This window comes from Cynocephalus volans, chromosome 12 (assembly GCF_027409185.1).
Source record: "Cynocephalus volans isolate mCynVol1 chromosome 12, mCynVol1.pri, whole genome shotgun sequence".
In the NCBI taxonomy this organism is placed as follows: domain Eukaryota; kingdom Metazoa; phylum Chordata; class Mammalia; order Dermoptera; family Cynocephalidae; genus Cynocephalus; species Cynocephalus volans.
Genome location: NC_084471.1, coordinates 62,526,002 through 62,553,916, shown reverse-complemented (window position 1 = coordinate 62,553,916; position 27,915 = coordinate 62,526,002). Strand labels below are relative to the sequence as shown.

The following is a 27,915-nucleotide window of genomic DNA, read 5'->3' as shown; positions in this document are numbered from 1 at the left end:
TCTGTCTCAGCTGAGCGCCCCCTCCTTCGGAACACACACCACCCCTGCCGCCCAAGAAGTGCCCCAGCCCCGCGCCGGCGACCACCATGGCGGAGACCAACAACGAATGTAGCATCAAGGTGCTCTGCCGATTTCGGCCCCTGAACCAGGCCGAGATTCTGCGGGGAGATAAGTTCATCCCCATTTTCCAAGGGGACGACAGCGTCGTTATTGGGGTGAGTGCTGCCCCAAGAGGGAATTTGGGGAAGGGGCGAGAGGCAGAATCTTAACCCCTTAGAGCCTTAGCCTCTGCCTGGCACTGTGCGCCCCCTCCCCGCAGCTCATCCTCCATCCTCTTCGCCGCAGCCCCTCCTTCTCTCCCCTGCATCAGGATGGCTGGGTGTGGCCTGGCCAAGGCCTGAGGCCAAGTCTCTGCAGAGTGGGAGGGGGCTACTTCTCTGCCATCAGGAGACCCAATCCCTCTTTGCTGCTTTCTGCAGCGTCCCCACCCCTTATAGCCAGTCTTGTGTTTTTCTGATGTTTTCCCTTTCCCCCAGAGAAAGCGCATCTTCCCTTTGTTATTGGCTCAGATCTCTACCCCCACCTCCCAGGAAGGGAGGAGGAGGACTAATGGATGGGGTAGATAGGAGGTCGGCTGTCCGGGGTCTCTGCGGAGGTATGAATGGGAGTGGGCTCTGGGACCAAACCTTCCATCGTCTCCTGAAATAATTACAGCCGGGACTTGGGGAGAGGGGGAGGGCTTGGGTCTCATGAAGGGTTTTCTGGCAAAGAAATGCATTGATGCCACACCCAGTTTGGGGGGATCCTCTGGGATCCTAAGGACATGTCTACCTTTCCATCCCAAGTACAGTAGGATGAGGATTTTAGACTCCCCAGCTGCTCTCTCCCCCAAACAAAAATGCCCAAACCCTGAGATCCTTGGTACTTGCTTATTCATCCTGTCTCTTGATGATCCAATAAAGATTAGCAAGCCACCTCTACCTCATCATGACAGCCACTACCCATGGAAATCTTAAGGAGAACTAATATTTACTGTGTGCCTATTAATCTGTGTATATCATTTAAGCCTCAAAACAACATTCTGAAGTAATATCAATATTTCCATTTTGCAGATGAGGAAATTGAGGCCCAAATAAGTTGAATGACTTTCTCAAGGTCATGCTATTAATTCATGGATCTGAACCCAAATCTGCCACTCCAAACCTCACACCTTTTCTTTTATATCACATTGCCTTCCCAGATTTCTGTTCTGGACCTTTATCTGTGATGGCCCGAAGAGAATTTCTAGGCCTTGCCCACTCCACCTTTCCTGGGTTGGTAGGGCCCTTCAGGCTGTGTGTGGGGTGAAAGGATCTGGGTTGAGTTCTGTAGAGCTTGAGGGATGCTAGACCAGGAAACTGTAGCCAGTTTGAGAAGGGAGGGGCATATATGAGCGCAGTCCTCAAGGTCAGGGGCACCTCTTATGAATCTTTGATCCACAGTGCTTAGCACAAAGCAGCTGGAAACATGCTTGCTTGTTAAAGGAATAAAGGAAAGAAGAGGGGAAGTCTAGGCCTTCTGAGTCAGTGAGAATGGGACTTTGAGTAAACATGCCTTAGGGAGAGACCTGCTTACTTGTCCCCAAGGGCCTATTCTGTCACCACCCTGCACCCTCATCCCCACTGTGAACTCAGATGGGTACTTTTGCCATGAATGTGTGATTTTGTGTGTGTGTGTGTGTTTGCCACATGGAGAGGGCCTCTTTGCCTCAGGGACCTCAGGTCTTACAGGCTGGTCAGTCTGGCCAGGCTGAAAAAAAACGCCTGGATCAACCTTGGGGTACCCCTCTCTGAGCAGCCTGAACAGTAAGCATTAGCTGTGAGAGTTGGAGATTAGGTCGCCCTTAGATACAAAGGCTGAGAAACGGGAGAGGGGTGTTATGGGGAGCGAATCCACAAAAGGCTTCTGCTTTTAGGCCCCACTTCCTTACTCTGGAAGGTTTTTCTGGTAGGTCTGAACCAATTCTTTTAGGCCCTCTGGGCCATCCTGCTGTGCTGGGATGGGTCAGTGGTGATATTGGGAGGAGAGGTTGTGGTGTTGATCTGCCGGCGAAACAGGAGAGGCATGGTGGGAAGGAGGGGAGGGAGGAGAAATGAAGAGAAGCCCAGAGCCCCCTTCCAATTCAGATTCTATCTCAACTCCACAGCTGGTACTCTCTGGTCTATTTTGCCTGATATCTTTGTCTCACTCTGTATCTTCCCTCGCCCTAACCCTCCCTGTCAATCTCTCACTCTAATATAAATGCTTGCAGGGGGCCATTTTGTCTCAGGCAATATCCTTGGGGCTTGCCTTCCCTGACTTACTATTCAGTCTTCATTCAGGGGAATGAGGGCTTCAGGAGACATGATTTTGAGGAGACCCTTGAGGTCCCAGTGAGGGAAGAGCATCTCTCACCCAGTTTCCTCTTTCCTCCTGTATCTGTCTTTGGGGCCAGTGTGTGGGGAACTGTCTGAGGCACTAATGGAGGAAGCTGCTTCAGGATGTCTGGGAAGGTGAGGGAGGATTGAAGGTGGAAGAGGATAATCTTTCCAAACCCAGCCCTACTCCTTCCTGTGACAGCTCTGCCCTTCGCCTCTGCAGCACTTCTGTTAGCTCTGGGACTCAGAGTTCCCTATATTCGTAGGCTTTGTTATGCTTGGCAGAAGGTAGGAGAATAAGCTAGAGAGACATCTCTGTGTGCCTCCTCTCCTCTGACTTCTCCCAGTCATCTGGGGGATGGGGCTTAGCCAAAATTAATGGCCTGAGTCATAGTAGAAGGGTGTCTGGGTCACTGTCTGTGTGTGATATGCATCTTGTTTTGCTCTTAAGACACTCAGAGTCCAGTGTGACTCTTTCACTGAATCAGTTTTGGTATCTCTCTGTTTGTCTTTCTCTGCCTTGGTCTTTCTCAGTAGTGTCCCAATGCCTGCTTTCTGGACGTTGCATCTGCATCAGATGTGGGAGAGATGACAGTAAGGAAACACACTCTCTCTCCTTCATTCAAGTGTCCACATGCTACCTCCCTCAGGTCTTAACAGTTAAGGGGGTTCTTAAGGAGGCAAGAGACCAGGACCAGAAAGTACCTCATCTGGAAAAGCTAGGTTGGGATTTGCGCGGTTACTGGTGCACAGTCGGTATTGTTTGGGGTGGCCTGGGATTCCTTTGATATCTGAAGAGGGGAGCAGGACTCCCCTTAGCTTTGGGGAAGTCTCATAAAGGAATGTGGAGAGAAGTAATGTTTACCATGGCCAGTGTCTCTCCAGCATTACCATGGCAACAATCCCCAGGGGTGTCACCATGGAAATCGGGTCTGGTGCTTGATGTTCAGCTTCTACCAAGTGCTTTACTGAGGGTCAAACAGATTGGTCATCTTTGAACTCCTGATCGTAGGCCCCCCATTAATTTCAGTCAGCAGACATGGAAAACTACAGAAAGGTGCTGAGATTCACAAATGGACAAGGAGACAACAAAGGGGCTTAGAGGAGTGGGATTAAAGGAAAACAAAGAGTCCGGGGCTGTAGGACTCTGAAGAGAGGCTCTCCAGAGAAGACTATGAGGAATGTTTAGACTGCCAGGGGTAGGAAGAGATCAGGTGTTAGAGGTGTTCCTAAAAGGTGGAGGGACTCCATGAGTATTTCTAAATTAACCGGTCTTCTAGTCTGTGATGTTGTACCAATTCACAGGGTTTTCGATTACCTGGAGGTGGAGAGGGCGAGGGAGGCCCTTCTGAAGGAGTGAGTGGGAGAATTGCATACATCTGAAAATGGAAGTGAGGGTGGAAGAAGGGAGTGAAGAAAAGGCTTTAGTTCTGTCCAGAAACACTTGGGGAAATGCCCAAATTGGTGGGGGAGGGTAAAGAAAAGCCATGATACGGATCTGACATAGTGTTGGCATTTCACTTCTTCAGTCACTTTGGTGGTGTGGGTCTGAAACTGTGCTCTACCATTTCTCAGCTGTGTGACTGTGGGCAAGCTACCTGACCTCTCTGAGCTTTGGTTTCTTCATCTATAAAATAGGAATAGTAATAGTACCTACTTCTGGATTACTGTGAGTATTAAATGAGCATGTAAACTCTTTAGCACAGTGACAAGCATGTAATAAACTCTTGATAAGAGTTAGATATTATTACTATTATTTTATGTACTGTCTCTCCATAAGCTAGCTTTTGACAAAATTGGAAAGTGGTTAACACTTTCTCCTCTTACTAATTGTTTCATCCAAACCTCCAGATCTCTGCTATCTTCTTGCTCTTTTCTTCATCAATGTCTATGTTTACTCAATAAATATTTATGAAGAGCACCCCTGTTGGCCAGAGACTCTGTTTGGTGTTGGGGATATGGAGGAAATCCCAGCCTTCAAGAAACTCTGGATCTAAGTGGTGGTCCAGGCCCGATGAGCGGCCCAAGCAGAGGCAGAGGACAGGGGCATCAGAAATGGCTTTTGCGGGCCGGCCCGTGGCTCACTCGGGAGAGTGCGGTGCTGATAACACCAAGGCCCCGGGTTCGGATCCCATATACGGATGGCCGGTTTGCTCACTGGCTGAGCGTGGTGCTCACAACACCAAGTCAAGGGTTAAGATCCCCTTACCGGTCATCTTTTAAAAAAAAAAAAAAAAAAGAAATGGCTTTTGCTAACAATGTATACACTCCCCTAGATTCTGATAAGGAACCCCCCCACAACATGCTACAGTCTGATTCAAAGTAATTGTGTGTTATGAGAGACTAAATAATTATGGTGTTTCCCATGTGAATAGTCTAGAGGCAGTAAAAGTAGAAAACCACTGGTCTAGTTATTCTTATGAAAAGATCAGACAAAACTAATTCATCTTGAGTATAATCAATAGAAAAATAAGAGAAATTTATAATTTTTTTTTTTTTAAAGATGACCAGTAAGGGGATTTTAACCCTTGGCTTGGTGTTGTCAGCACCACGCTCAGCCAGTGAGCAAACCGGCCATCCCTATATAGGATCTGAACCTGTGGCCTTGGTATTATCAGCACCACACTCTCCCGAGTGAGCCATGGGCCGGCCCTCAGAAATTTATAATTTAACAGGAATAAAAATCTTAAGAGGTAAAGATCAGAGTGTAATTCCTACCTTTCAGGAAGAAAAAAAAAAAAAAAGAGCTAGACTTGGAATTTAAGGGCCCAGCCAGTAGTAGGAAAGTAAGTAGCAGGCTCTTCCGGAACCCTGAAATCATAACCTCTGTCATATGGCTTTCCCTGCTAATGAGATTATTAAATTCACCCATTTTTAGCTCTTACATATCTTTGTCCTCACAGGTCTGAGAACCCCACCCTTCTTCCTCTCTACTATTTTCCTTCCCAGCATACTCTGATAAAAAGGATTCCTCAGGCAATAATTGGCTTCAGCATTTGGAGAGCGCCCTCCATTTTAATGCATTCAGGCGCCTTCTGGAATCCTGTAATTGGGAATGTTTTGAGTGAGGTGTGTGTGGATATGAGTGTGTTGGTGTGTTGGTTCCCATGTTCCCAGGAGGGAGGAAGGGAGGGGCAAGGTTGGGTTGACAGTTTATTTAATCCCCTTTGGATGGATGCCTGCTTTCATGGATAGAGATCCCTGGTGGAGAAGAGAGGAGAGTCACTCGCCTAAGGCAGATGTGTTTTGTCTGTCTCTGTTTCTTGGCCACTGGGTGGGAGAAACAATCCAATAATTAAGGTAGATTTTTTTTTCTTTCTTTTTTTTTTTTTTTTTTAAAAGATGACCGGTAAGGGGATCTTAACCCTTGACTTGGTGTTGTGAGCACCACGCTCAGCCAGTGAGCGAACCGGCCATCCGTATATGGGATCCGAACCCGAGGCCTTGGTGTTCTCAGCACCGTACTCTCCCGAGTGAGCCATGGGCCGGCCCTAGATTTTTCTTTAATAACATGAAAAATAATGTTGTTACAATACCTAATACATTTTAACTATTGACAAAGCTAAAGATAAAGACAACACATAGAAGAAACTAAAAATCACCCCCAAATCCCACCACCCCAAGAAAAACACTTAACTATTTGATTTATTTGATGTATTTGTTTCCAGTGTTTTTTTTTCCTGCATATATACATACGATAATTTTAATAAAATTGTATCGTAAGCTGTATATTCTTTTGTAACCTATTTTTTTCATTTACAAAATATCATGACTATTTTACTATCATTAAATGTTTTTACATAATTTTATTTTATAATTTTTTTTTCATGTGTGTGGCTACCTGGTTCAGGGATCTGAACCCTTGACCTTGGTGTTATCAGCACCATACTCTAACCAAGTGAGCTAACCAGCCAGCTCCTATTTTGCAATTTTAAATTTAATTTTTGAATAAGTCTTAACATGCACATGTGAAAAAATTCAAACTATATAAAAAGGTATACAGTAAAAAATAAGCCTCCTTCCTACCCCTCTTCCCTAACCACCACCCAGTTCCCCTTCTAGAAGGCAGCCATAATTCCCAGTTTCTTATGGATCCTTCCCAAAACATACTCTACATTTATAAGCAAATACACATATAGATGCATTTTTTTTTTACACAAATGGTAGCATTCTGCACGTGCCTTTTTTTTTTTTTAAATACTGAGTCTTGGAGATTCTTCCATATCTATGCTTAAAGATCTATCTCATTCTTTTTAACAGCTGTATAATTTGTTGTAGGGATATGCCATAATTTATTTAGCTAGGCCTCTAATGATGGACACTTAGGCTTGTTCTAATCATTTGCTATTACAAACAGTTGAATGGCCTTTTATATATATAGGAAGGGTCTTCAAAAGGTTTATGGAAGATTCATATTATCCTTTTTTTTTTTTCTTTCGAAGATGACAAGTAAGGGGATCTTAACCTTTGACTTGGTGGTGTTAGCACCACGCTCATCCAGTGAGCTAACCGGCCATCCCTATATGGGATCCGAACATGCGGCCTTGGCACTATCAGCACAGCACTCTCCCGAGTGAGCCATCGGCCGGCCCTCATATTATCCTTTAATTCAGTTTTCCATGAACTCTTTTTTTTGGCAGCTGGTTGGTATGGGGATCTGAACCCTTGACCTTGGTGTTATAACACCATGCTCTAACCAACTGAGCTAACCAGCCAAGCCTCCTCCACAAACTTTTTGAAGTACCCTCATATATTTTGCATATGTGCAGTATGTCTATGGGATAATTTTTAGAAGTGGAGGTTGTAAGATGTATGCATTTGAAAATGTAAGAGCTAGTTGGAAATTGGCTTTCATATAGTTGGCCCCAATTTATATACATCCTCTCCAGCACTATATGCAAATACCTGTTTACTCACATTCTTACTATTGCATTCTCACAATGCAAACTATTTTATTTTGGCTACTTTGAGAGGTAAAAATGGTATTTCATAGTTTTAATATGCCTTTCACTTAACAGTGAGGTTCAGTATCAATCACATGATAGCAGTTATTGAGATAAAAGTTACATACATTGCACAAATCTTAACAAACAGCTCATTGAACTTTATAACATATATAGGCACCCATGTAACCACTATCCAGATCAAGATCTAGAACATTTCTGTCACTCTGAAGACTCCTTCATGCCCTCTTCCAGTCAGTACCACTATTAGGTTGTTACCACAATAGCAGTAGCTGCTATTTTGACTTCTAGCACTACAGATACATTCTGTCCATTCTGTCCAACTTCACGTGAAAGGAATAATACAGTAAGTGCTCTTTTGTGTTTGAACTTTTTCAACAAGTTTTGTGATACATTGATGTCCTATTTATTGATGTTCTATTATGAGGTCATTTTAAGTAGCAGCAAGGAATAAAATATATGCACATGCCATAATTTAATCAATTCCTTAGGTTAACCAGTCCCCAAAATGTTAATTATTGAAGTTTTGATTTTCTCATTATTACAAGCAGTATGACACTAAACATTCTTGTAGCTAAATTTTTGCCCATGTGTATGATTTCCATAGTGTTAATTCTTAGAAGAATTTCTGGGTCAATGGATATATAAAATTTAAGGCTTTTGATTATGCATTTCTGAATTGCCTCTATAAAATTTGTATGGATGGACTTTCCTACCAGAAAAGAATGAGGGTACTCATTTCCTTGGGCCTTCATCTATACTGCATGTTACAATTAAAATTCTGTTTTCCAATTTGATAGGTGGAAAAAGATGTTACCATTTCAGTTCCTTTTCTTGGAACATGTTTATGTTTATCGAATATTTGTATTTCTTCTTCTGTTGTTAGTACCTAGCTCTTGTCCATTATTTACTGTTTAGTTTTTGTCTTGTAGCTACTAATTTATACTAGTTCTTTATGTAGTAAGAATATTAATCTTTGCTTTAAAAACTTTAATTTTCTTATTTAAAAATTATGTATTATCATTTTAGTAAAGTTTTAAATCTAAATAAAAAAGAACAAAACCTCCTAAAATCCTACAGTCCACGGATAACAACTATTAAACATGTTTTTAAGATTTTTAATTAATTAATTAATTAATTATTAAAACATACTTTTTTTTTTTTTTTTTGCAGCTGGCTGGTATGGGGATCTGAACCCATGACCTTGGGATTATAAGGCTGAGCTCTATATTAAAACATAATTGAGTATAAATTACTGTAGGGTATCGTGTTGAATATCAATACCTATGTGCAATATGTGATGCTCAAACAGGATAATTAGTATATTCAGTGTTACACAATGTCATCATTTTTTGTTAATGTAAATGCAAAGTATACATATATCCATATACATTATATATATTTGCAGAAATGGAATAATTTTCTACATACTTTTTATTTTTTTCAATAGTATATTGTCTAGCTACTCTAGGCTAATGTTGGAATCCCGCCGACAGAGCCAATTGTAGAGCTCTTAATCCTGTTTGTGACACCAATTGTAGAGCTACACGACCACGCCAGTTGTTGGGCTCATTTACCTGCTAGTAATCCTGCTGACATAGCCAATTGTTGAGCTAAGGCTGGGTCTGAAGCTCCCAGACCCCTCAAGCCCATCCACAAACCCCTCACATGCCAGGCAGGGTCACCATACCCCACACACACCAGGCTGGGTCACCAGACCCCTTACACACAGGTCAATGAGCTAGGTAACCCGCAAACAGGTCCCTGGAAGCCACAGGTTAGAAAGCATGGCTGTTAGCACGGTGGCCGCCCGAGGCAGTAAACGCCAGCCAGCCTGCTTCACAAACTTAAAGAAAGAACACAAGAATAACAACAAAACTAAAAAGATACATCGGCGTGCATGTGCACTAACTCCACACACACACACACACACACACACACACACACACACACACACACACACACACACAATTTGCTTACAAAAGATGTGCTGAACCACACCCAACTGGACCTGAGGCATACTATTTTATTTTGTTTTGTTTTTTTTATTTTTTGGTGAAGAAAGAAGTCAGCTTTATTCAGAAATATTGGCAACCTGAAGGAGATGGTCAGCTAACCTATCTCCACAATAAACTGGAAGGAGATGACAAGACTAAAACCATCTCAAAGACTCAGATTTACTGGGGGTTTTCAAAGAGGATATTGAGTGAATAGAATGTGGGAAGTGAAAGGCAGGAGGGAGGGTGACATGTAAGGGGCCAGGTGTAAATCCTTACCAAGCCTCCGTCTGGCTTCTGTTCTCCTTGGCATCATCTTAGGGTCCTGCAGGATTTTGATTTGCTTCAGGGTGGAATCAGCATAGCTTTATTGATGTCTTCCTTGGCTTCTCAGGGTCTGAATAGCACTTGCCTTATGGCAACTTTGCAGCTCCGGGCTATCTGGAAAACAACTTTACATTTATGTAAATAATGTCATTCTTCCCCATAACCAAGGTTCAAAGTTACAAGTAAGCATGGGAAAAGAGGAAACTCAGAGAAATGCAAGCTAATAAAAAACTATGTTTTTTCTTCAAATTTTCTTACAGCCCCAGTGTTTTAGGCCCAAACATGGCTTTAGTCCTGCTCACTCCAATAGAAAGGGGTGAGATAGAGTGAATGGGAACAAATCACTTGAGGCCATGCAGTGTAGATGGGTGGAGATGGTCATGTGGTCACTTGGACTCAGACAGGACCTGGGATCTGCCTCAGGATGGGGGGTAGGGTGGAGGTGGAAGGAGTGGCTGGTCATTTTATGGCTGCTGCATCAATTGCATGGGGCATAACCAGGAAAAGGAGTCAGCAGACACTCAGAGGCCACCACACTCCAGGCACGGCTGCTTCCTGGGCCTGTGCTTCCTGATTCACTTGCGGGGGTGGGGGTGGGGGCGGTGTCCTGCAGCTCTTTTCCTCCCAAGGGTTCCTTATGTCTAGATCCTTCACTTAATGGGCCAGAATACAAAGAGACCTCACTTTGCCTTTCAGATCTTTAGTTTCCTCATCAACGGAGATGGTGTAAAGTGTTTTGAGAGCTGCATACTGTTTTCTAAAAAACCACTTTTTTTGCTTAATAGTATTTTGTGCCCACCTTGTCAGGTTATTACATATTTTCTACAACATCATCTATAGTATTTTCTATTTTTAATTTAAAATCAATATGTTATCCTTATAAAACATTTAAATATTATGGATAAATGTAAAAAGCCTAAGTTCCTGTCATTCAGCTTTTCAGTGGTAACCACTGGACAGTTACCATTAACAGTTTGGTGTATAGTCTTTCACTTCTTTTTTCTTTTTTTTTCTTTTTTTTTTTTTTTAAAAGATGACCGGTAAGGGGATCTTAACCCTTGACTTGGTGTTGTCAGCACCACGCTCAGCCAGTGAGCGAACCGGCCATCCGTATATGGGATCCGAACCCGGGGCCTTGGTGTTATCAGCACCGCACTCTCCCGAGTGAGCCACGGGCCGGCCCTCACTTCTTTTTTTCTAAGGCTATTCTATCCACATACTTTTTAAAAAATGTAATCACATTTATGCACATTATTTTTATTTTTTCAGTTAACAGTAAGTCTTGAACATGTCAATATGTATAAACCAACCTCACTCATTTTAATAGACCAACCTCTTCTTGATTAATGTTTGAATTATTTCTACTTTTTCTTCAATACAAATTGATGCAATGGGGCCAGCCTGTGGCTCACTTCGGAGAAAGTGGTGCTAATATCACCAAGGCCATGGGTTTGGATCCCTATATAGGGATGACTGGTTAGCTCACTTGGGAGGGTGTGGTGTTGACAACACAAAATCAAGGATTAAGATCCCCTTACCAGTCATCTTTAAAAAACAAAACAAAACAAAAAACCCAAAATTGATGCAGTGAACATCCTTCTACATAGATCTTTAAGTGCTTCAGCAAATGTTCTGTAAGATGAATTCCTAGCACTGGAATTCTGGTACAGAATGTGAACAGTATGGACATTTAAATATTTAATGTAATTGTCCTCCAGAAATGTTCTATCAGTTTAGGGTACTCCCTTCATTATAGAGAGTGCATTTCCAACTTCTTTTTCTTTATGGCTTCTGTTTCTTGGGCTTCAAAAGCTTTCGTCAAGAGAGACCAGATAAATGTTTCAGGGAAGATTTTTTCCATAAGCCAGATTTAATTTTTTTAATATTAAAAAAATAACATTTATTAGTTTTCCTTTATACAGAGAAGTATAAGGAAGAAAACAAGAATGCACTATTGTCTCAACTTTGGCATTAAAAAATATTAAATACTTGTATATGGTTAAAAAATGTAAATTATGCAGAATACAAAATGAAAAATGAGGGCTGGTTGGTTAGCTCATGGTTAGAGCATGGTGCTGATAACACCAAGGTCCAGGGTTTGACACCTGTTACTGCCCAGCTGCCAAAAGAATAAAAATAAAAATGAAAGCCTCTTCTCTCCCTTTTTCTCTCCCCAAAGTAATCACTGCTAATATTTTTGTATAATTCCTTCCAGAAAAATATTCTACATATATTGATGAAATATTGCAGATATACTTAGAGCTGCATCTCCAGCTCTAGCCAAGTTTTATGACAATTAGTTAAAACATATCTCCCAAACTCTGGTGTCCATAGATCTAGAGGTTTTCATTTCAGTAGGATAAAGATGAGCTCTGTAGTAAAACAAGACAAGTAAAATTTGACAAGAATTTGTAAAGTCTGTTTATAGTGAATGGCAGGAAAACACAACTGGGAAATTTGTCATTTATGATAGAGAAACAACATAGTCTCATTTACTCTTATCAGAGATCTTACCTTTTATATGATGAGATATCAAATATATTCTTTGTTTAGCTCTCTGAGGTGTAAATATTTTGTATCTTTAGCATTCTTAACAGCACACATGATTTACATTGTATTACATGAATTAAACAAAGTACTTGTAGGTCAGAATGATTTGATACATAGTTTCCCTTTAATTAAAGCTGATTCCCTTCTTAAAGGGAGACCCATATTTTTGATTTCATATATATTCCTTTCATGAAGAGAGAGCTTGTGTTAATGTTTCCACAATGGCTCTCAGTATATGTATATTTCTTTTTTTTTTTTTTTTTTAAAAGATGACCGGTAAGGGGATCTTGACCCTTGGCTTGGTGTTGTCAGCACCGCGCTCAACCAGTGAGCTAACCGGCCATCCCTATATGGGATCCGAACCCGTGGCCTTGGTGTTATCAGCACCACACTCTCCCGAGTGAGCCACGGGCCCGCCCAGTATATGTATATTTCATTTACACAACAGGGAACATACTATACATATGTCACTAACTTCTCATCGTTCACTTAATGTATGTTTTTTTTTTTTTTTTTTTTTTAAAGATGACCGGTAAGGGGATCTTAACCCTTGACTTGGTGTTGTCAGCACCACGCTCAGCCAGTGAGCAACCGGCCATCCCTATATGGGATCCGAACCCGTGGCCTCGGCGCTCCCAGCGCCACACTCTCCCGAGTGAGCCACGGGCTCGGCCCCACTTAATGTATCTTGAAGATCTTCCCATGTCAGAACAAATGGATCAACTGAGGAAGATATTTTTAAACTTTGGGGTACCTTTTACTGTTAATGAATTTTTCTTTACTTTCCATAGCCTGTGGCCCTCTTGTCTTTCTCATTTGCTTTCCCAGGAGGGGCTTGGGGTAGTGGAGTGCGAAATCATCACACCAAGACTAAGATTTCCTCACACAGTCTCACTCTGTGACCCTGCTCGGTGACACTCTGCTACACAGACACAACTCCCGGTGTCAGTACTAAACTTTACTTCTCCCTCTAATTTCTCTCATCCCCCAAATTGTCTGGGTCTTCAGAGGGTTGAAGGATGGGGGTGCCTTTCTCAGGCTGATGGAAGGGGCTGTGGCATTTCTTCTTCCTCACACCCTGCCTGCTGATGTCTGACATCTTTTGTTTTCACTCCAGGGGAAGCCATATGTCTTTGACCGTGTATTTCCCCCAAACACGACTCAGGAGCAAGTTTATCACGCATGTGCCATGCAGATTGTCAAAGGTAATGGAGGTATTTTTAGAACGTATTTTCTCAGGCTCTCCGCTCCCTACCTTACTTATCTCTACCAGTACTCTTTCTCCACTACCTCTTCTAGATGTCCTTGCTGGCTACAATGGCACCATTTTTGCTTATGGACAGACATCCTCAGGGAAAACACATACCATGGAGGTGAGGAGTCTGACTCTGTGTGGGAGTGAAGAGCTAAGAGTGTTAATTGGAAGATCTAGGAATCTCAGTGGGGGAAGATCTAGGAATCAAGGGTTGCCTGATCTGGAGGCAGATGGGTACAGAGGATGAACTGAGGGGCAATATTACAGGGGAAGTTTAATGGAATCCCCTCAACCTGCTGCAGTTTATCCTCCTTTCCACTACTCCAGTTTTCTTTTGATCTGGAAAAGCAGCAGCAGGGCTGGCCAGTTAGCTCAGTTGGTTAGAGCGTGGTATTATAACACCAAGGTCAAGAGTTTGGATCCTCTTACCAGCCAGCCACCAAAAAAAAAAAAAAAAAAAAAAAAAAAGGGCAGCAGTTAAGATAGTCCAAAGGGCTGCTCAGTTATCTCTTCCTTCCACTAAAAGATAGACATGGTGGTGACCATCTCCTAACTTAGGATGCTCTTCTTACCAGCTCTTACCTTTGTGTTCACCTGCATACCTCTGAGCTGTCTCATTCTTCCTGAGCCCTAGGCTCACTCTGGAATACCCTCCCTCCCCAGGGAAAGCTGCATGACCCCCAGCTGATGGGAATCATTCCTCGAATTGCTCGAGACATCTTCAACCACATCTACTCCATGGATGAGAACCTTGAGTTCCACATCAAGGTGATCAGGGCATGACGGCTGGGCATCCTCAGATGGGGACTGGAAGGGGAAGATCTAGAATGAACCCACTGAAGATTCTGGACTCCCCAACCTTACCTTCCCCTTCTGGTTATCTCAGTTCTTCTTTTCCATTAAGATGTTCTCTTCTGCTCTTGCCCTCCCACCACCACCATTTGAATGGGTCACATTAGTTTGGGATTCCTGTATCAGATTTAAGATAGACCTTCTTCAAGTCATACTCCTTCTTTCTCCCTAACCAGGTTTCTTACTTTGAGATTTACCTGGACAAAATTCGTGACCTTCTGGATGGTGAGTGTTTAGCCCCAGTGAGTGAAGAGGGCAAGGAAAAGAAAGATCACATTGCTCTTGGGATTAGGTACTGCCTGACAAGAGATGCACAGGGCACACAGGACCTGAGTCCTTTGGCTCCGGTCACCAGGAATTTCCAGAAACGGAGAGGGTCAGAAGATGAGCTTAGGGGCTCAGGTCTACATATAAACAGCCCAAGAAGAGCTGAAGCCCAGGGCCTGGAGCCCTGAGGAGGAGAGGGAGGAACCAAGCCTTCTGTGTGTGGGGAGTTTAGGCTTTACTGGGGAGTCTTCCTCCCTTTAGCATATAGAAGATACCACCATCTTAGTGGGCGCAGAGAGGGTCGGGTGGAAAAGCTGGCCTTGCTCACCGTACATTGTCTTGATTCAGTGACCAAGACCAATCTGTCTGTGCACGAGGACAAGAACCGGGTGCCATTTGTCAAGGTGAGAGTGGGGCCAGGGCACCTATGTGGGGCCAGTGTATTGAGAGTGTGAACTAGGGAGGAGGATAGGTCAGTGACCAGAAATTGGAGGGTGAATACCCTGGAGAGGCAAGATGTGCCACAGGGCCGGGGAGAGTCTGGGGGTTTGGAAAAGACACTGTCTTGAATGGTCATTTGGCTGATATGCAGGCAATTTAATCTGCAGATCAAAGTTTTGGATTACTGTCCATTTGCCCCCTGCAGGGTTGTACTGAACGCTTTGTGTCCAGCCCAGAGGAAATTTTGGATGTGATTGATGAGGGGAAATCAAATCGTCATGTGGCTGTCACCAGTGAGTGGAGATATAAAGGGCTTCAGTCTGGGGGTCTGCCTTTTTTCTGTGCCTTCTGGGTTGGAGGGACTGGAAAGGGAGCAAGGGAAGACAGTGTCCTCCAGAGGAGGAGAGCCCCTTGTCTGCAACCCTGCTGCCTGGGAGGTGCAGTGGCAGGGCTAGTCCTGTGGGCGCCTTCTCTCCTCTCTTTGTGGGTGAGGGTGGCGGTCAGTGGAAGCTGGGAGCTGAGGGCTCCAGTTCCTCAGGGTTTGACCCAGGTCCTCTTTCTCCTTTGCTCCTGTAGACATGAATGAACACAGCTCTCGAAGCCACAGCATCTTCCTCATCAACATCAAGCAGGAGAACATGGAGACTGAACAGAAGCTCAGTGGGAAGCTGTATCTAGTGGACCTGGCAGGGAGCGAGAAGGTTGGGGGTCTTGTGGGGACAGAGTGGGTGGGCAGGGAAGAAAGCCTTGGGGGATGGCCTTTTTTTAATTAATAAAATTTTTTTATCGGGATGTAATTCACATACCGTAAAGTTCGCCATTTTAAAGTGTACAATTCAGTGGTTTTTAGTATATTCACAGCGTTGTGCAACCATCATCACCATCTAATTCCAGAAATTTTATCACCCATTAACAGTCACTCCCCATCCCCTGGCAACCACTAATCTACTTTTTGTCTCTATGGATTTGCCTATCCTGAGCATTTCATAGACTAGAATACGGTGGGGGAGAGGAGAGGAAGATGGCCTTTGGCAAGAGAGTTTTGGGGAACAGAGGAAGGGCCTTCCCTGATCCTGGCCAGATATCTCCTTTTCTCCATCCTCTTCCCTGTTCCCTCCCTTCTCCGGGGACAGAGCTCCCCTAATTGGAAAAGAGGTGGCAACAATCCTTTCCCTTTGCAGCTGCTCATGACATGCTTGCCCCTTAATGCCCTGGTAGGTCAGCAAGACTGGAGCAGAGGGAGCTGTGCTGGATGAGGCGAAAAACATCAACAAGTCACTGTCGGCCCTGGGGAACGTGATCTCTGCACTGGCTGAGGGCACTGTGAGTGTTCCTTAGGTCATCTCACCCCCAAGCCCTAGCCCATCTCCCACTTTTACCCAATGCCCCCATCTAATCACGCCCCAGTTCATGGGTTGGTCAAGCCCCAGTCAGCACCACTATCCTTTGTGATCCCCTGTTGAATTTATCTTTCTGATTCACAGTCTCTCCCCTCCCCCCCAGAAAAGCTATGTTCCATATCGTGACAGCAAAATGACACGGATTCTCCAGGACTCTCTAGGAGGAAACTGCCGGACGACTATGTTCATCTGCTGCTCACCATCTAGTTACAATGATGCAGAGACCAAGTCCACCCTGATGTTTGGGCAGCGGTCAGTGTCAGGGTCCTCAGAGGGATCCTTGGTGCCCTGTGGCCCTCTCGCCTCATTGTCACCCAAGCCTAATGTACGTCTCATCTCTTTGTGCCACTTCTTCTCACACAGGGCAAAGACCATTAAGAACACTGCCTCAGTGAATCTGGAGTTGACTGCTGAGCAGTGGAAGAAGAAATATGAGAAGGAGAAGGAGAAGACAAAGGCCCAGAAGGAGACGATTGCAAAGCTGGAGGCTGAGCTGAGCCGGTGGCGCAATGGTTAGAGAGGGATCCTGTGAGAATGAGAGGCGGTGGGAGGAGATGAGGCTTAGGGAGCCCGCCCTGTCTGGGTGATGTTGAAGGTCAGGCCAGTCTCCAAGAAGGAAGGCTGTGTTTCTGGAGGGGTGAAGTAGAGCAGCCATGAGGGAAGGGCAGCGGGGGCTGACCACCTACTCCCCTCAGACCTCAAAAATGTTGAAGGTCCACTTGGTGGGAGAGGTTGATGGTCTGGTGGTCTTGACATTGAGGAGTAAGGGGAAGGACTTGTGGACGCAGCTCGCTGTTCTCCAACCCTCACTGTGTTCCACCCCTTTGCCAGGAGAGAATGTGCCTGAGACAGAGCGCCTGGCTGGGGAGGATGCAGCCTTGGGAGCTGAGCTCTGCGAGGAGACCCCCGTGAATGACAACTCATCCATCGTGGTGCGCATTGCACCCGAGGAGCGGCAAAAGTACGAGGAGGAGATCCGCCGCCTCTATAAGCAGCTTGATGACAAGGTGAGGGCAGCTGGCCAGGGCACAAAGGTGTGCCCAGTGGGATAAGCAGTGAGAGACTACAAAAAATAGCTTATACTGCCTTTTATTGATTTTAAAAGGGATAAATACTCATTATTAAAAGCGTGGGAAATGAATAAAAATATATAGAAGAAAAAATCATCCATCATCCCACCACTCAGATATAACACTTAACATTTTGCTTTTTTCCATGCATATACCATGCAATTGAGATACAACTGTAAATGTAATTTTGTGTCTGATTTTTTTCATTCAGCATTATGAGTATTTTCCTGCTTCATTAACAATTCTTCATAAAAGTATTTTTAAATGGCTGCTTGAGAGTCTATTTATCAAAATGTACTTAACCATTCACTTATTACAGGGCTTCTAGTTTGTTTGTTTGTTTGTTTTTGCTGTTACAAATAACTCTGAAATGACTATCCTTGCTTCTTGTGCATGAGACTGCTTTTGAATGATTTGGTTAGAATGGAGTGCTGGAGTGGGATTCTAGGTTAAAGGATATGAACATTTAAAGCCTTTTGATGTATTTTGTCACTGTTATACCACCTTCCACGAACAGAGTAATTTAAAGGTGAGGGTAGGGGTTGAGGAAAGAAGCTAAGGAAAAGAGCTCTTTTTAGGATATGGAGTTTCTAACTCAAAACTAAAACTATCTGGATTTTTATCCAGATCCCACTTCTACCCCCAGCCCCATGACTCTCAATGGGAAGGAGTAGCCTCCCTTCACCCATCTTTCCTGCTTGCCTCCAATAGGATGATGAGATCAACCAGCAGAGCCAACTCATAGAGAAGCTCAAGCAGCAGATGCTGGATCAGGAAGAGGTAATGGGAGGGAGGAAAGGGGTTGTGTCCATCTATGAAGGCAAAAAAGACCTTTTAAAAATCAGATGGGAGAAGGGACATTCTGCTTAGGGGCTAGTTACCCCTCAAAATGAAGAAGAACTGCAACTTCATTGGGGCTTTTGTTTTTCTTTTTTTTTAAAGATGACCGGTAAGGGGATCTCAACCCTTGGCTTGGTGTTGTCAGCACCATGCTCTCCCAAGTGAGCAAACTGGCCTGAACCCATGGCCTTGGTGTTATCAGCACCACACTCCCAAGTGAGCCACCGGCCGGCCCTTCATTGGGGCTTTTCTTGAAGCACAGATTTTGGAGTCTCAGTGCTATTTCATTCTGCTGCCCTAATTCTATGAACCTGAAGCCCACTTCCTCTTGACTCTTGCTTTGGGTCAGGAGCTTAGCTCCCCAGACCAAGGGGGTCATAGAAATGATCACCGGCAAAGAGCCTCATCACTTGCCCTTCTTTCTCTTGAAGCTGCTGGTGTCCACTCGAGGAGACAACGAGAAGGTCCAGAGAGAGCTGAGCCACCTGCAGTCAGAGAATGATGCTGCTAAGGATGAGGTGAAGGAAGTGCTGCAGGCACTGGAAGAGCTGGCAGTGAACTATGACCAGAAGTCCCAGGAGGTGGAGGAAAAGAGCCAGCAGAACCAGCTTCTGGTGGATGAGCTGTCTCAGAAGGTGGTAGGTGGCCTACCAGTGGTACAAGAGTTCCCTGACTTCAGAACATCCTCCATGTCCAAGGGGACCTCTGCTTCCTCACAGGCTCTATGCTGTTTGCATTGCTGCACTGCATACAAAAAAATTGTTCAGTATGCTATGAGACCCTGTCACTGCACTTTGCCCTGCTGACCCCATTCTCTTCCAGACCCTTCTGTGTTCTTGTTGTAGTGGCCTTTGGGATTATGCATAAAGTGAGAGGTCTCTGCCTGGGCTGGGTAGGGGAGCAGAAGGGTGGTGATAGGAATGACCTGAGGGGCTGTTCCCAGGCCACCATGCTGTCCCTGGAGTCTGAGTTGCAGCGGCTACAGGAGGTCAGTGGACACCAGCGAAAACGAATTGCTGAGGTGCTGAATGGGCTGATGAAGGACCTGAGTGAATTCAGTGTCATCGTGGGCAACGGGGAGATTAAGCTGGTGAGTGGAGAGCGATAGCAGTCTTGTTCAGGTCATTCTTGTCCTGGGCACTGGGGGGAGATGCAAGATGGGATAATCCAGGCCCTCTGGGACACTGAGAAAGGTGGCTGAAGAGCCAGGGAACATGCGTTCAAATTAGATGCAGGAAAACAAGTAGAGGTTTTCAGAGACCCAATTGAAAAGACACATTCTAAAGGGTACTGAGTAAAGAAGCAACAGAGATGGGACACAGAGTTGTGGATGACATGTGAATTTGGAAGTGACAAAGACCTGCGTAATCAAGGAGATCAGTTTGATTACAAAAGAAAATCATATTGCTTTATAAGAGGGGGACTGTCGAAATTGGAACTTTAAAGGCAGAGAGAGGGATTTAGTGTGAAATGTCAGGTGATAGAGAGTCGCTAAAGGTTGTTTAAAAAATACCTGTCCCTCTTGAGTCCCTGTGTCTGTGGGTGTGTATGGAGGTAGGTGGGAGGTGGAAGGGAATGGATCTCTTCTCCCTCTGCCCACCCTCAGCCAGTGGAGATCAGTGGGGCCATCGAGGAAGAGTTCACCGTGGCCCGACTCTACATCAGCAAGATCAAATCGGAAGTTAAGTCTGTGGTCAAGCGGTGTCGGCAGCTGGAGAACCTCCAGGTGGAATGTCACCGCAAGATGGAAGTGACTGGGCGGGAACTCTCATCCTGCCAGCTCCTTATCTCCCAAGTGAGTGCCTGAGGTGGAGAGCCTTTGGGTGCCATGGGAGAAAGAAGGCTCCTAACACCCACAATTATGTCAAAGCCCTTGGGTGGGTCAACTGAAATCAAGGACAGAAGAGCTGGAGTGTCAGGGGAGAGGGTCCAGGCCAATGAGGTGAAGGCTCAGGGGCACTGCCCTCTGAGCTGAGAGGGTCTCAGGGAAGGGTCTCCAGAGGAATGGTCCCTGACTCCACATCCTCATGGAAGGCATAGCAGGAGGGGAGGACTTGGGAGGACAGCTGAAGTTTATGGAGGTCTGTGCTGCCTGGCATGTCCTTTGCCCCATTATCTTCATCCTCTCACCAACCTTCTCCTACAGCACGAGGCCAAGATCCGCTCACTTACAGAATACATGCAGAGTGTGGAGCTAAAGAAGCGGCACCTGGAAGAGTCCTATGACTCCCTGAGTGATGAGCTGGCCAAGCTCCAGGCCCAGGGTGAGGCCTTCTTAAACCTCCATCCCACCCATCCTGGGATCTGAGATCCCAGAGGGGACAGGGAAAGTCACAAACATCAAAAGAAACCATCTGACAGCCACTCACCCAAAGCATTAGCCTGAAATCATGGATGCCAACTCATGCTATTTAGTTAGACTTTTGCATGTAGCTCCTTTTACACGAACCATAAACCCTCCCTTGTTCTCTGTCCCTGCTATATCAGATTGGAGCGTCCTAACTCAAATATCCCTGTGGGCCCATCCCCTGCCCTGCCTAGAGCTCTGGTCACAATGTGAAGTTCTTTCTGAAGGAGGTAGTTTGATGGGAGATGTCTTCCTTTTTCCTTAGAAACTGTGCATGAAGTTGCCCTGAAGGACAAGGAGCCAGACACGCAGGATGCAGATGAAGTGAAAGTGAGTGGGGAAGGTGTGGGGGGACTGGGGCCTGGCAGGGCCAGTGCTGTACTGGGCCTCATGGTGCTTGGTCTGGGAGTCTGGCTTTGAGCTTGGGTGGGGTTGTTTGCAGAAGGCCCTGGAGCTGCAGATGGAGAGTCACAGGGAGGCCCATCACCGGCAGCTGGCCCGGCTCCGGGACGAGATCAACGAGAAGCAGAAGACCATCGACGAGCTCAAAGAGTAAGGGTCTCCAAGGTGGCTCTAGTGCCAGCTGGGTCCCTCTGGTTCTTTAGCTCCCATGTGTCATTCCCTCAACAATGACACAATTTTGCAGCTCAACTTGAGGAGACATAAGGAATAAGAACTTATCCCCATTTTTCCACTCTCATGATTGGAGAGCTCAGGTTTCCTTGCTCTGTCGTGGAAACAGTGGCCTGCATTTGCCTCTGAGCGCATCAATTCTAACTGGACTCGCTTGTAGAAGGAGGAAAATGAGGAGCTGGTCTTCCCTTTTCCCCTCCTTAACATCTTTTTTCTCTCTGCAATACCTGCTGACCCTCCGCAGCCTCAACCAGAAGCTCCAGTTAGAGTTAGAGAAGCTTCAGGCTGACTACGAGAAGCTGAAGAATGAGGAACATGAGAAGAGCACGAAACTACAGGAGCTGACGTGAGTGAGGATTTGCCTGCAGACCCATGGCCACATGGGCTTGGTACTCCTACTCAGACGTGCCTGCAGAGGCAGGACGTGCGTGTAGGTGTGACGTGTGACTCACAGGAAGTAAATGTGATGGGTGGCGGAGGGAAAACAAGGAGACCATCAGAAATGACCGCTGTTGAGTATTAGCTGGCATGGAAAGAGGTCTGTGATATTCTGTTAAAACAGTATGAATAGTATGATCCCATAAAAATGTATATGTGGATATATATGCATAGAAAAAGTAGTCTGGAAAGATGGACACCAGAAGGTTAATGGTTAATCCCCTGAGGGATTTTTCTGTTTCCCTCCTTCTCTCTGTTTCTCTTGTGCAGATTTCTGTACGAGCGACATGAGCAGTCCAAGCAGGACCTCAAGGGTCTGGAGGAGACAGTTGTGAGTGGTTTCCTTCTGTGCCAGGTTAACAGGGTTGGGGGGCTTCATTTCTTCCCCCCAGTTTCTCCTAACCCCATTCCTCTTGCCCTTCCACAGTCTGTGGCATAATCAGGACACATTTCTTCCCAAGGGAAGAGTGACTCACTTGAAAATATAGAACCTTCAGTCTTAAAGTTTCCAATAATTTTGGAGGGAGAAGGTTGACCTGATATCTCTTTATCCCCAATTTTACATCATTCTTTCCAGGCCCGGGAACTCCAGACCCTCCACAACCTTCGCAAGCTGTTCGTTCAAGACGTCACGACTCGAGTCAAGAAAGTGAGTGCCATCCTGGGGTCTTACCAGCCATCATGTTCTCTCATCCTCAGGTTTCTCCAGCACTCATTGCCCCCAGTGGGGCTGGCCTGGTCTGGGTGGGACTTGTTTGGCCTTGGGACAGACACATTTTTTCCTGCGTCTTTAATCAGAGTGCAGAAATGGAGCCCGAGGACAGTGGGGGGATTCACTCCCAAAAACAGAAGATTTCCTTTCTTGAGAACAACCTGGAACAGCTTACAAAGGTTCACAAACAGGTAAGAGTCTGGAGAAGGGGTGAAGAGAACTTTTGAGGCCAGGTACTTAGGATACCCAAATCCTTGGAGACCCCTTGGATTCAGGAAAATCTAGTTGCATGTTTTCCTTTTCTCTTTTACTTTCCCTATTTTATACCATATTTGATCCCACTTTTACCTTGTTCTTTGTTCCATGCCTGTTTTCCCTTCTCAAAATTTCCAACCCACCTCTGCTCAAAGTGGAATTCCTCAGGCCTACCTCAGAGGGACAGGTTGAAACAGACAGAGGTTGAAGAGGCATGGGGCTGTAACTACACAAGAGGGACAGTGGTGAGACTCTAGCCAGAGGAGGAAAGCAGGCAGATGAGAAGCAAGGGAATTGGGCTTTTTCTTGCAGAGAGAACTCCATCTGCCTAGGTCTGGGCAGGCAGGCAGGGACATTAAATGAAGTCCTTGAGATGGCCCAACCAGCCCCTGGTTGGGGCCAGTAGAAACTCCTGTGTATTAAGTTGCTGCCTCTCTGCCCTCCTCCTTGCTGCTGCGGTTCCTTAGGTGGATGACTGGGTGTCAAAGGTATGGGGCAGGGAGGTAGAAGGGCAGTCAAAGGAGTCAGGACAGGAAATGTTTGGTGTATACAGAGCAGGAACGCCCTCACTAGTGCCAAATATCTGAGCCCTAAAGACAGGCTCAGCAGTCTGACAACTGGCTCTTTTAATTAACACATAAAAGAAACCCAAACCTATACTTCATTCCCTTCCTTTCAAATCCACCTTAAAATTCCATTTAAACTTACATTCTCACCAGCTGAGAACTTAAACTTCTTTTCCTCCCAGTGCACTGCACAACCCATGTAGTAAATACTCAGTACATCTTTTCTTTTCTTTTCGTAATGGGGGGGAAAAAAAGCCAACCTGTGGCCCGCAGGGCTTACTTATTTTATTTGGGCCAGTAGAGGGCTTTACTACCATCTTTTTTTCCCTTTGGTATCATAAAACAGTGTAACAACATTACAGAAATGTTGGAAGACAACTTGGAAACATTTGCAATCAATTCTACCATTCTATTTTCATTCCTGTGTTCCCTTTCCTTCTCTGTCCAAATGAATATTATATTGCTTTAAAAAAGAAAAAAAAAAAAAAAAAAAAGGGCCAGCCCGTGGCTCACTCGGGAGAGTGTGGTGCTGATAACACAAGGCCATGGGTTCAGATCCCATACAGGGATGGCCAGTTCGCTCACTGGCTGAGCATGGTGCTGACAACACCAAGTCAAGGGTTAAGATCCCCTTAGTGGTCATTTTTTAAAAAAACAAAATACAAAAAACCCCCAAAACATAGGCTGTTTCCTTTCCCCCTATTGAAGTCTCTGCCTCTGCTAAGTCCCAAAGATGAAAAACTACTCACTTACAGGAAAAATAGAGGACTCACCACAATTTCCTACCTCAGCAGACGCAAGACTAGAAAGGAAAAGGAGAGATACATAAACTTCTGTTAAGAGCCCTATTATCAATTAAGCTAAACTATTGTCACAGCAAAACATTGTTTATTGTCTGTAAATTGTCCACATTAAAGCTGCACAGGAGGGTTTCTAGCTCCGCCACTTTACCCAATAGCTTCCAAGGCCCTGCTCCTTTTGCCATCTGTAGAGCCCCCACCCCCTGTCGCTATGTGGAACCCCGTAAAAAGATCAGGCAATCTTTTTTGGCTGCAAGGTGGTTGCTAGCTTAATTTAAATGGGGAAGGGCTAGCCCAGGAAGTCCTTCAATGTGAAGGTAATGGGCACAAATGTTTGTGAGACCTCAAACATTTTCTTTCCTCCTTATGGGGTGCCGTGTGTCTGTGTACGTATGTGGGGGGCTCCTGAATCCAGCTTCTGCTCCTGTTTGCACTGCACCTAACCTGCACTCATTCTCCTCCATACCATATCCACCCTCCAGACTGCTACTGTGCTCTTGCCGCCCCACCCCTTGCATGCCCACAGAGCCATCTCTGGGTATGGGGCCTCATGCCATGGTTGCCCTGAGGCTGTTGGTCTGGCACATGCTGTGAGATAGCAGTGGGAGGAGAGTGTCCAGGCACAGGGCCCTGACTCAGGAGTTCTGGGCTACAGTGGAGATGGCACATTTTGCTGCCTAGAAAATGATGTAACTTTTTAATGCCTGACCATCCTTTGCTCAGGGAAGAGGAAAGAACTGGAGAAAACAGCACATTACCTAAAGGGAACGAGACCTTTCAAGGAAACAGTGTGGTCTCTGTCTTCTGACTCTTGATTTTCCTTTGCTCTCTCTCCCCACTCCTCACCCGCATGCTCCACTGGTGACTGTCGTGGGCTGCCTGCCTTTTGGCCTCTTCCCTTTGGCTTATCCCATAGCTGGTACGTGACAATGCAGATCTGCGTTGTGAGCTTCCTAAACTGGAAAAACGACTTAGGGCTACGGCTGAGAGAGTTAAGGCCCTGGAGGGTGCACTGAAGGAGGCCAAGGAGGGCGCCATGAAAGACAAGCGCCGGTACCAGCAGGAGGTGGACCGCATCAAGGAGGCTGTTCGGTACAAGAGCTCGGGCAAGCGGGGCCATTCTGCCCAGATTGGTGAGTGGCTGTCAGTTGGCAAGGTGCGATTAGCACCTGGAGCAAATTCAGCAAACTCCTAAGTGCTAAGCAAATAGATTATTGCTTCTTAACCACACACAGCCTCACACACACCCCCACCCCAGCCGCCAAATAAAGTAAAAATGCAATAAATTATCTTACAAACATCTCAGGTCAACCCCAACTGAATAATCTCAGGAACCAGGGCAACTGCAAGGTAACAGATATCTTTCTCATGGTCATTTGCTTTCTTTACCACAGCCAAACCTGTCCGGCCTGGCCACTACCCAGCCTCTTCACCCACCAACCCCTATGGCACCCGGAGCCCTGAGTGCATCAGTTATACCAACAGCCTCTTCCAGAACTACCAGAATTTGTACCTGCAGGCCACACCCAGCTCCACCTCAGATATGTAGTGAGTGACTATGGATGTGGGCTGGAGTCCCAACCCAAGGCTCTCTGGACCCAAGAAGGCATAGGGTTGGGTCAATTATTGGTTAAGACTCAATTTATTTTCCCAAGTAGCTTCATTTCTAACCATTTCTGAACTTCATACCAGTGATTAGAAGGTGGGTGTCTACCCTCCCGGCCTGCAGCCATGTTTGCTATCCTCTGTTCTCTAGGGTTGGGGAGGGATGTGTGGCTCTACCTTTGAGGGTGAGTGTGGATTAGGAGTCTGCAGAATAGTGGAGGGTGGGTGCCAGAGGCTGCATCTCTCTTCTCTGCTCTATCCAGCTTTGGAAACTCCTGTACCACCAGTGGAGCCACATCTTCTGGTGGCCCCTTGGCTTCCTACCAGAAGGCCAACATGGATAACGGTGAGTAAAAAGGACAGGTAATCCATCCTTTGGTATCCTCAGGGACAGTTGATAGGTTATAAGAAAAGTAAGTCACCCTAGTCTACAACAAACACTAACTGAACCTTTCTAGTGTACCCAGTCTTCAAATAAAGATACACACGCCAAAAAAAAAAAAAAAAAAAAAAAGGTGGCCCAGTATTGTACCTGCAGCTTGAACACTGCCCATCCCTCTTAGAAGTGGATTCCTCCTGTCACTGTACCTATCCCCACCCTTACCTTCCTGTCCCCTTCTTCTCTCCCAGTGAGAATTTTTCAGATAAAATAATGATGCAACTTAGGGTAGGCGAGGATAGAAGTTTACCATAGTTTACGTTTTTCTCTAAGTGATTAGGATGGGAGAGGGTTTGGGGAGACTTTCTAATACTGAATCTCCTTTTTTCTTCTTCTAATCCTATGTTCTCAATGATGACCACTTCAGGAAATGCCACAGATATCAATGACAATAGGTATACCAGTCCCCACTACCCTCAGGTTCTCTGGGTGGGACTAGAAGAAATGATTAAATTTCCTTGGTGCCCTACTTAGAGGTTCCCCAGAACCTTCAGGGGAAGGAGGAGGAAATGAGAATCATTCCTGCCATCACTGTATTGTCCAGGAGATCCTAGTTACTCCCCTGCCTTGGTGCCTCCAATCCCATCTGTGGCTTCTCCTTATTCTAGTTACAGGGTCTGGGGGAAAACGCCATGGACATCTGATGACTTGGGTTTCTCTCCTACCTTTGGGAATTTTGTGACCTTGGGCAAGTCAGCTACATCCCTCTAGCCTTGAGTTTCCCTGTGTTCCTGTAAAACACAAATAGACCCTGCCCTTCGTTATCTCACGGGAGTGCTATCAGAGCAAAGTGACCATGACAGGAATACTTTCATTTATAAGGAGCTGATTGTGGTGGGTCTCTTTCTCCAGGAGCGACCTGCCATGTGGCTATGAGGCTGAGGACCAGGCCAAGCTTTTCCCTCTTCACCAAGAGACAGCAGCCAGCTAATCTCCCACACCGACTGCTACATACCTGCACTTTCAGGTAGCTTCAGGCCACTTCCTGTGACCAGCACCAGGTTGCCTCCCTTCTTGCCCACAGCCTCTTTGGTTCTCTTCCTTCTTTTGTTTGTTTTTTTGCCATCTCAAAACTTTTACTATATAGTTACCCCTCATCTCCTGCTTTCCCTTCTGGAGGCTACCTCTGTGCGCCCATGTGATCTGGATACTGACCTCCTCTCTCCCCTTATGCTTTCCCTTTGGCTATAGTGGTGACCATAGTACTGCCTTTCTGCCACTAGGGGTCATTGCCACACATCAAAAGAAATGAGCTAGGGCTGCTGCTGTAGATCTAGAGTCACACAGGTCATAGACCATAGATACTAGGAGACCTTGAGGGGTTATCTAAACCATCCCTCCACCTCCACCCTAAACTAATTTTGGATGGATAGGTATTTTCTGAACTAAGACATCTCCAGAAAAGGCAATGTTTGATTTCCTCCTGCACCTGTGTCCTATCCTTCTCATATCTGTATATGCCACCAAAAAGCTTTAGGAAATGCCCCATGAAGTCTAACTTCTCCTAGCTGCAGTGTCAGCACTCCCCTCCCATCTTGCTCAGTGGAAGTGGAAAACATCTGTCTCCCCACCTCCAAGATCCCTTTTCTGCCTCTGTCCCGATGTCGTTTTCTCTCATGGCATAGGTACCTTCCTGCTTCTTGTATGTCACCTGGCTTCTCACCAAGGTTGCTTTAGGGCCCAGAACTGGGCACTGAGATCCTGTTTTATTGTCCACTTTTTTGTTTTTGTTTTTGTTTTGTTGGCTGGCCGGTACAGGGA

At 45.5% G+C, this 27,915-nt stretch overlaps 1 protein-coding gene across 2 annotated transcripts; it reads left to right on the top strand.

Annotated features, from left to right (window-relative positions):
- The first annotated feature begins 59 nt into the window (after positions 1–59).
- Positions 60–27,085, top strand: KIF5A (kinesin family member 5A). 2 transcript variants are annotated; one of them, XM_063075377.1, is made up of 28 exons: positions 60–215; positions 13,352–13,439; positions 13,534–13,607; positions 14,153–14,257; positions 14,518–14,566; positions 14,957–15,012; positions 15,255–15,342; positions 15,626–15,750; positions 16,268–16,372; positions 16,553–16,701; positions 16,813–16,961; positions 17,281–17,456; positions 18,231–18,299; positions 18,791–18,997; positions 19,303–19,449; positions 19,966–20,154; positions 20,506–20,623; positions 20,972–21,036; positions 21,149–21,258; positions 21,584–21,685; positions 22,048–22,108; positions 22,355–22,426; positions 22,576–22,680; positions 25,027–25,243; positions 25,505–25,658; positions 25,979–26,061; positions 26,522–26,549; positions 27,007–27,085. In XM_063075377.1, the coding sequence occupies exons 1-28, from the start codon at positions 87–89 to the stop codon at positions 27,083–27,085; spliced, it is 3,099 nt and encodes a 1,032-aa protein (XP_062931447.1). In that variant the 5' UTR covers positions 60–86. The 2 variants fall into 2 exon arrangements, with proteins under 2 accessions (XP_062931447.1, XP_062931446.1); XM_063075376.1 differs by lacking the exons at positions 13,352–13,439; positions 13,534–13,607; positions 14,153–14,257 and having other exon boundaries at positions 87–215.
- The last annotated feature ends 830 nt before the right edge of the window (positions 27,086–27,915 follow it).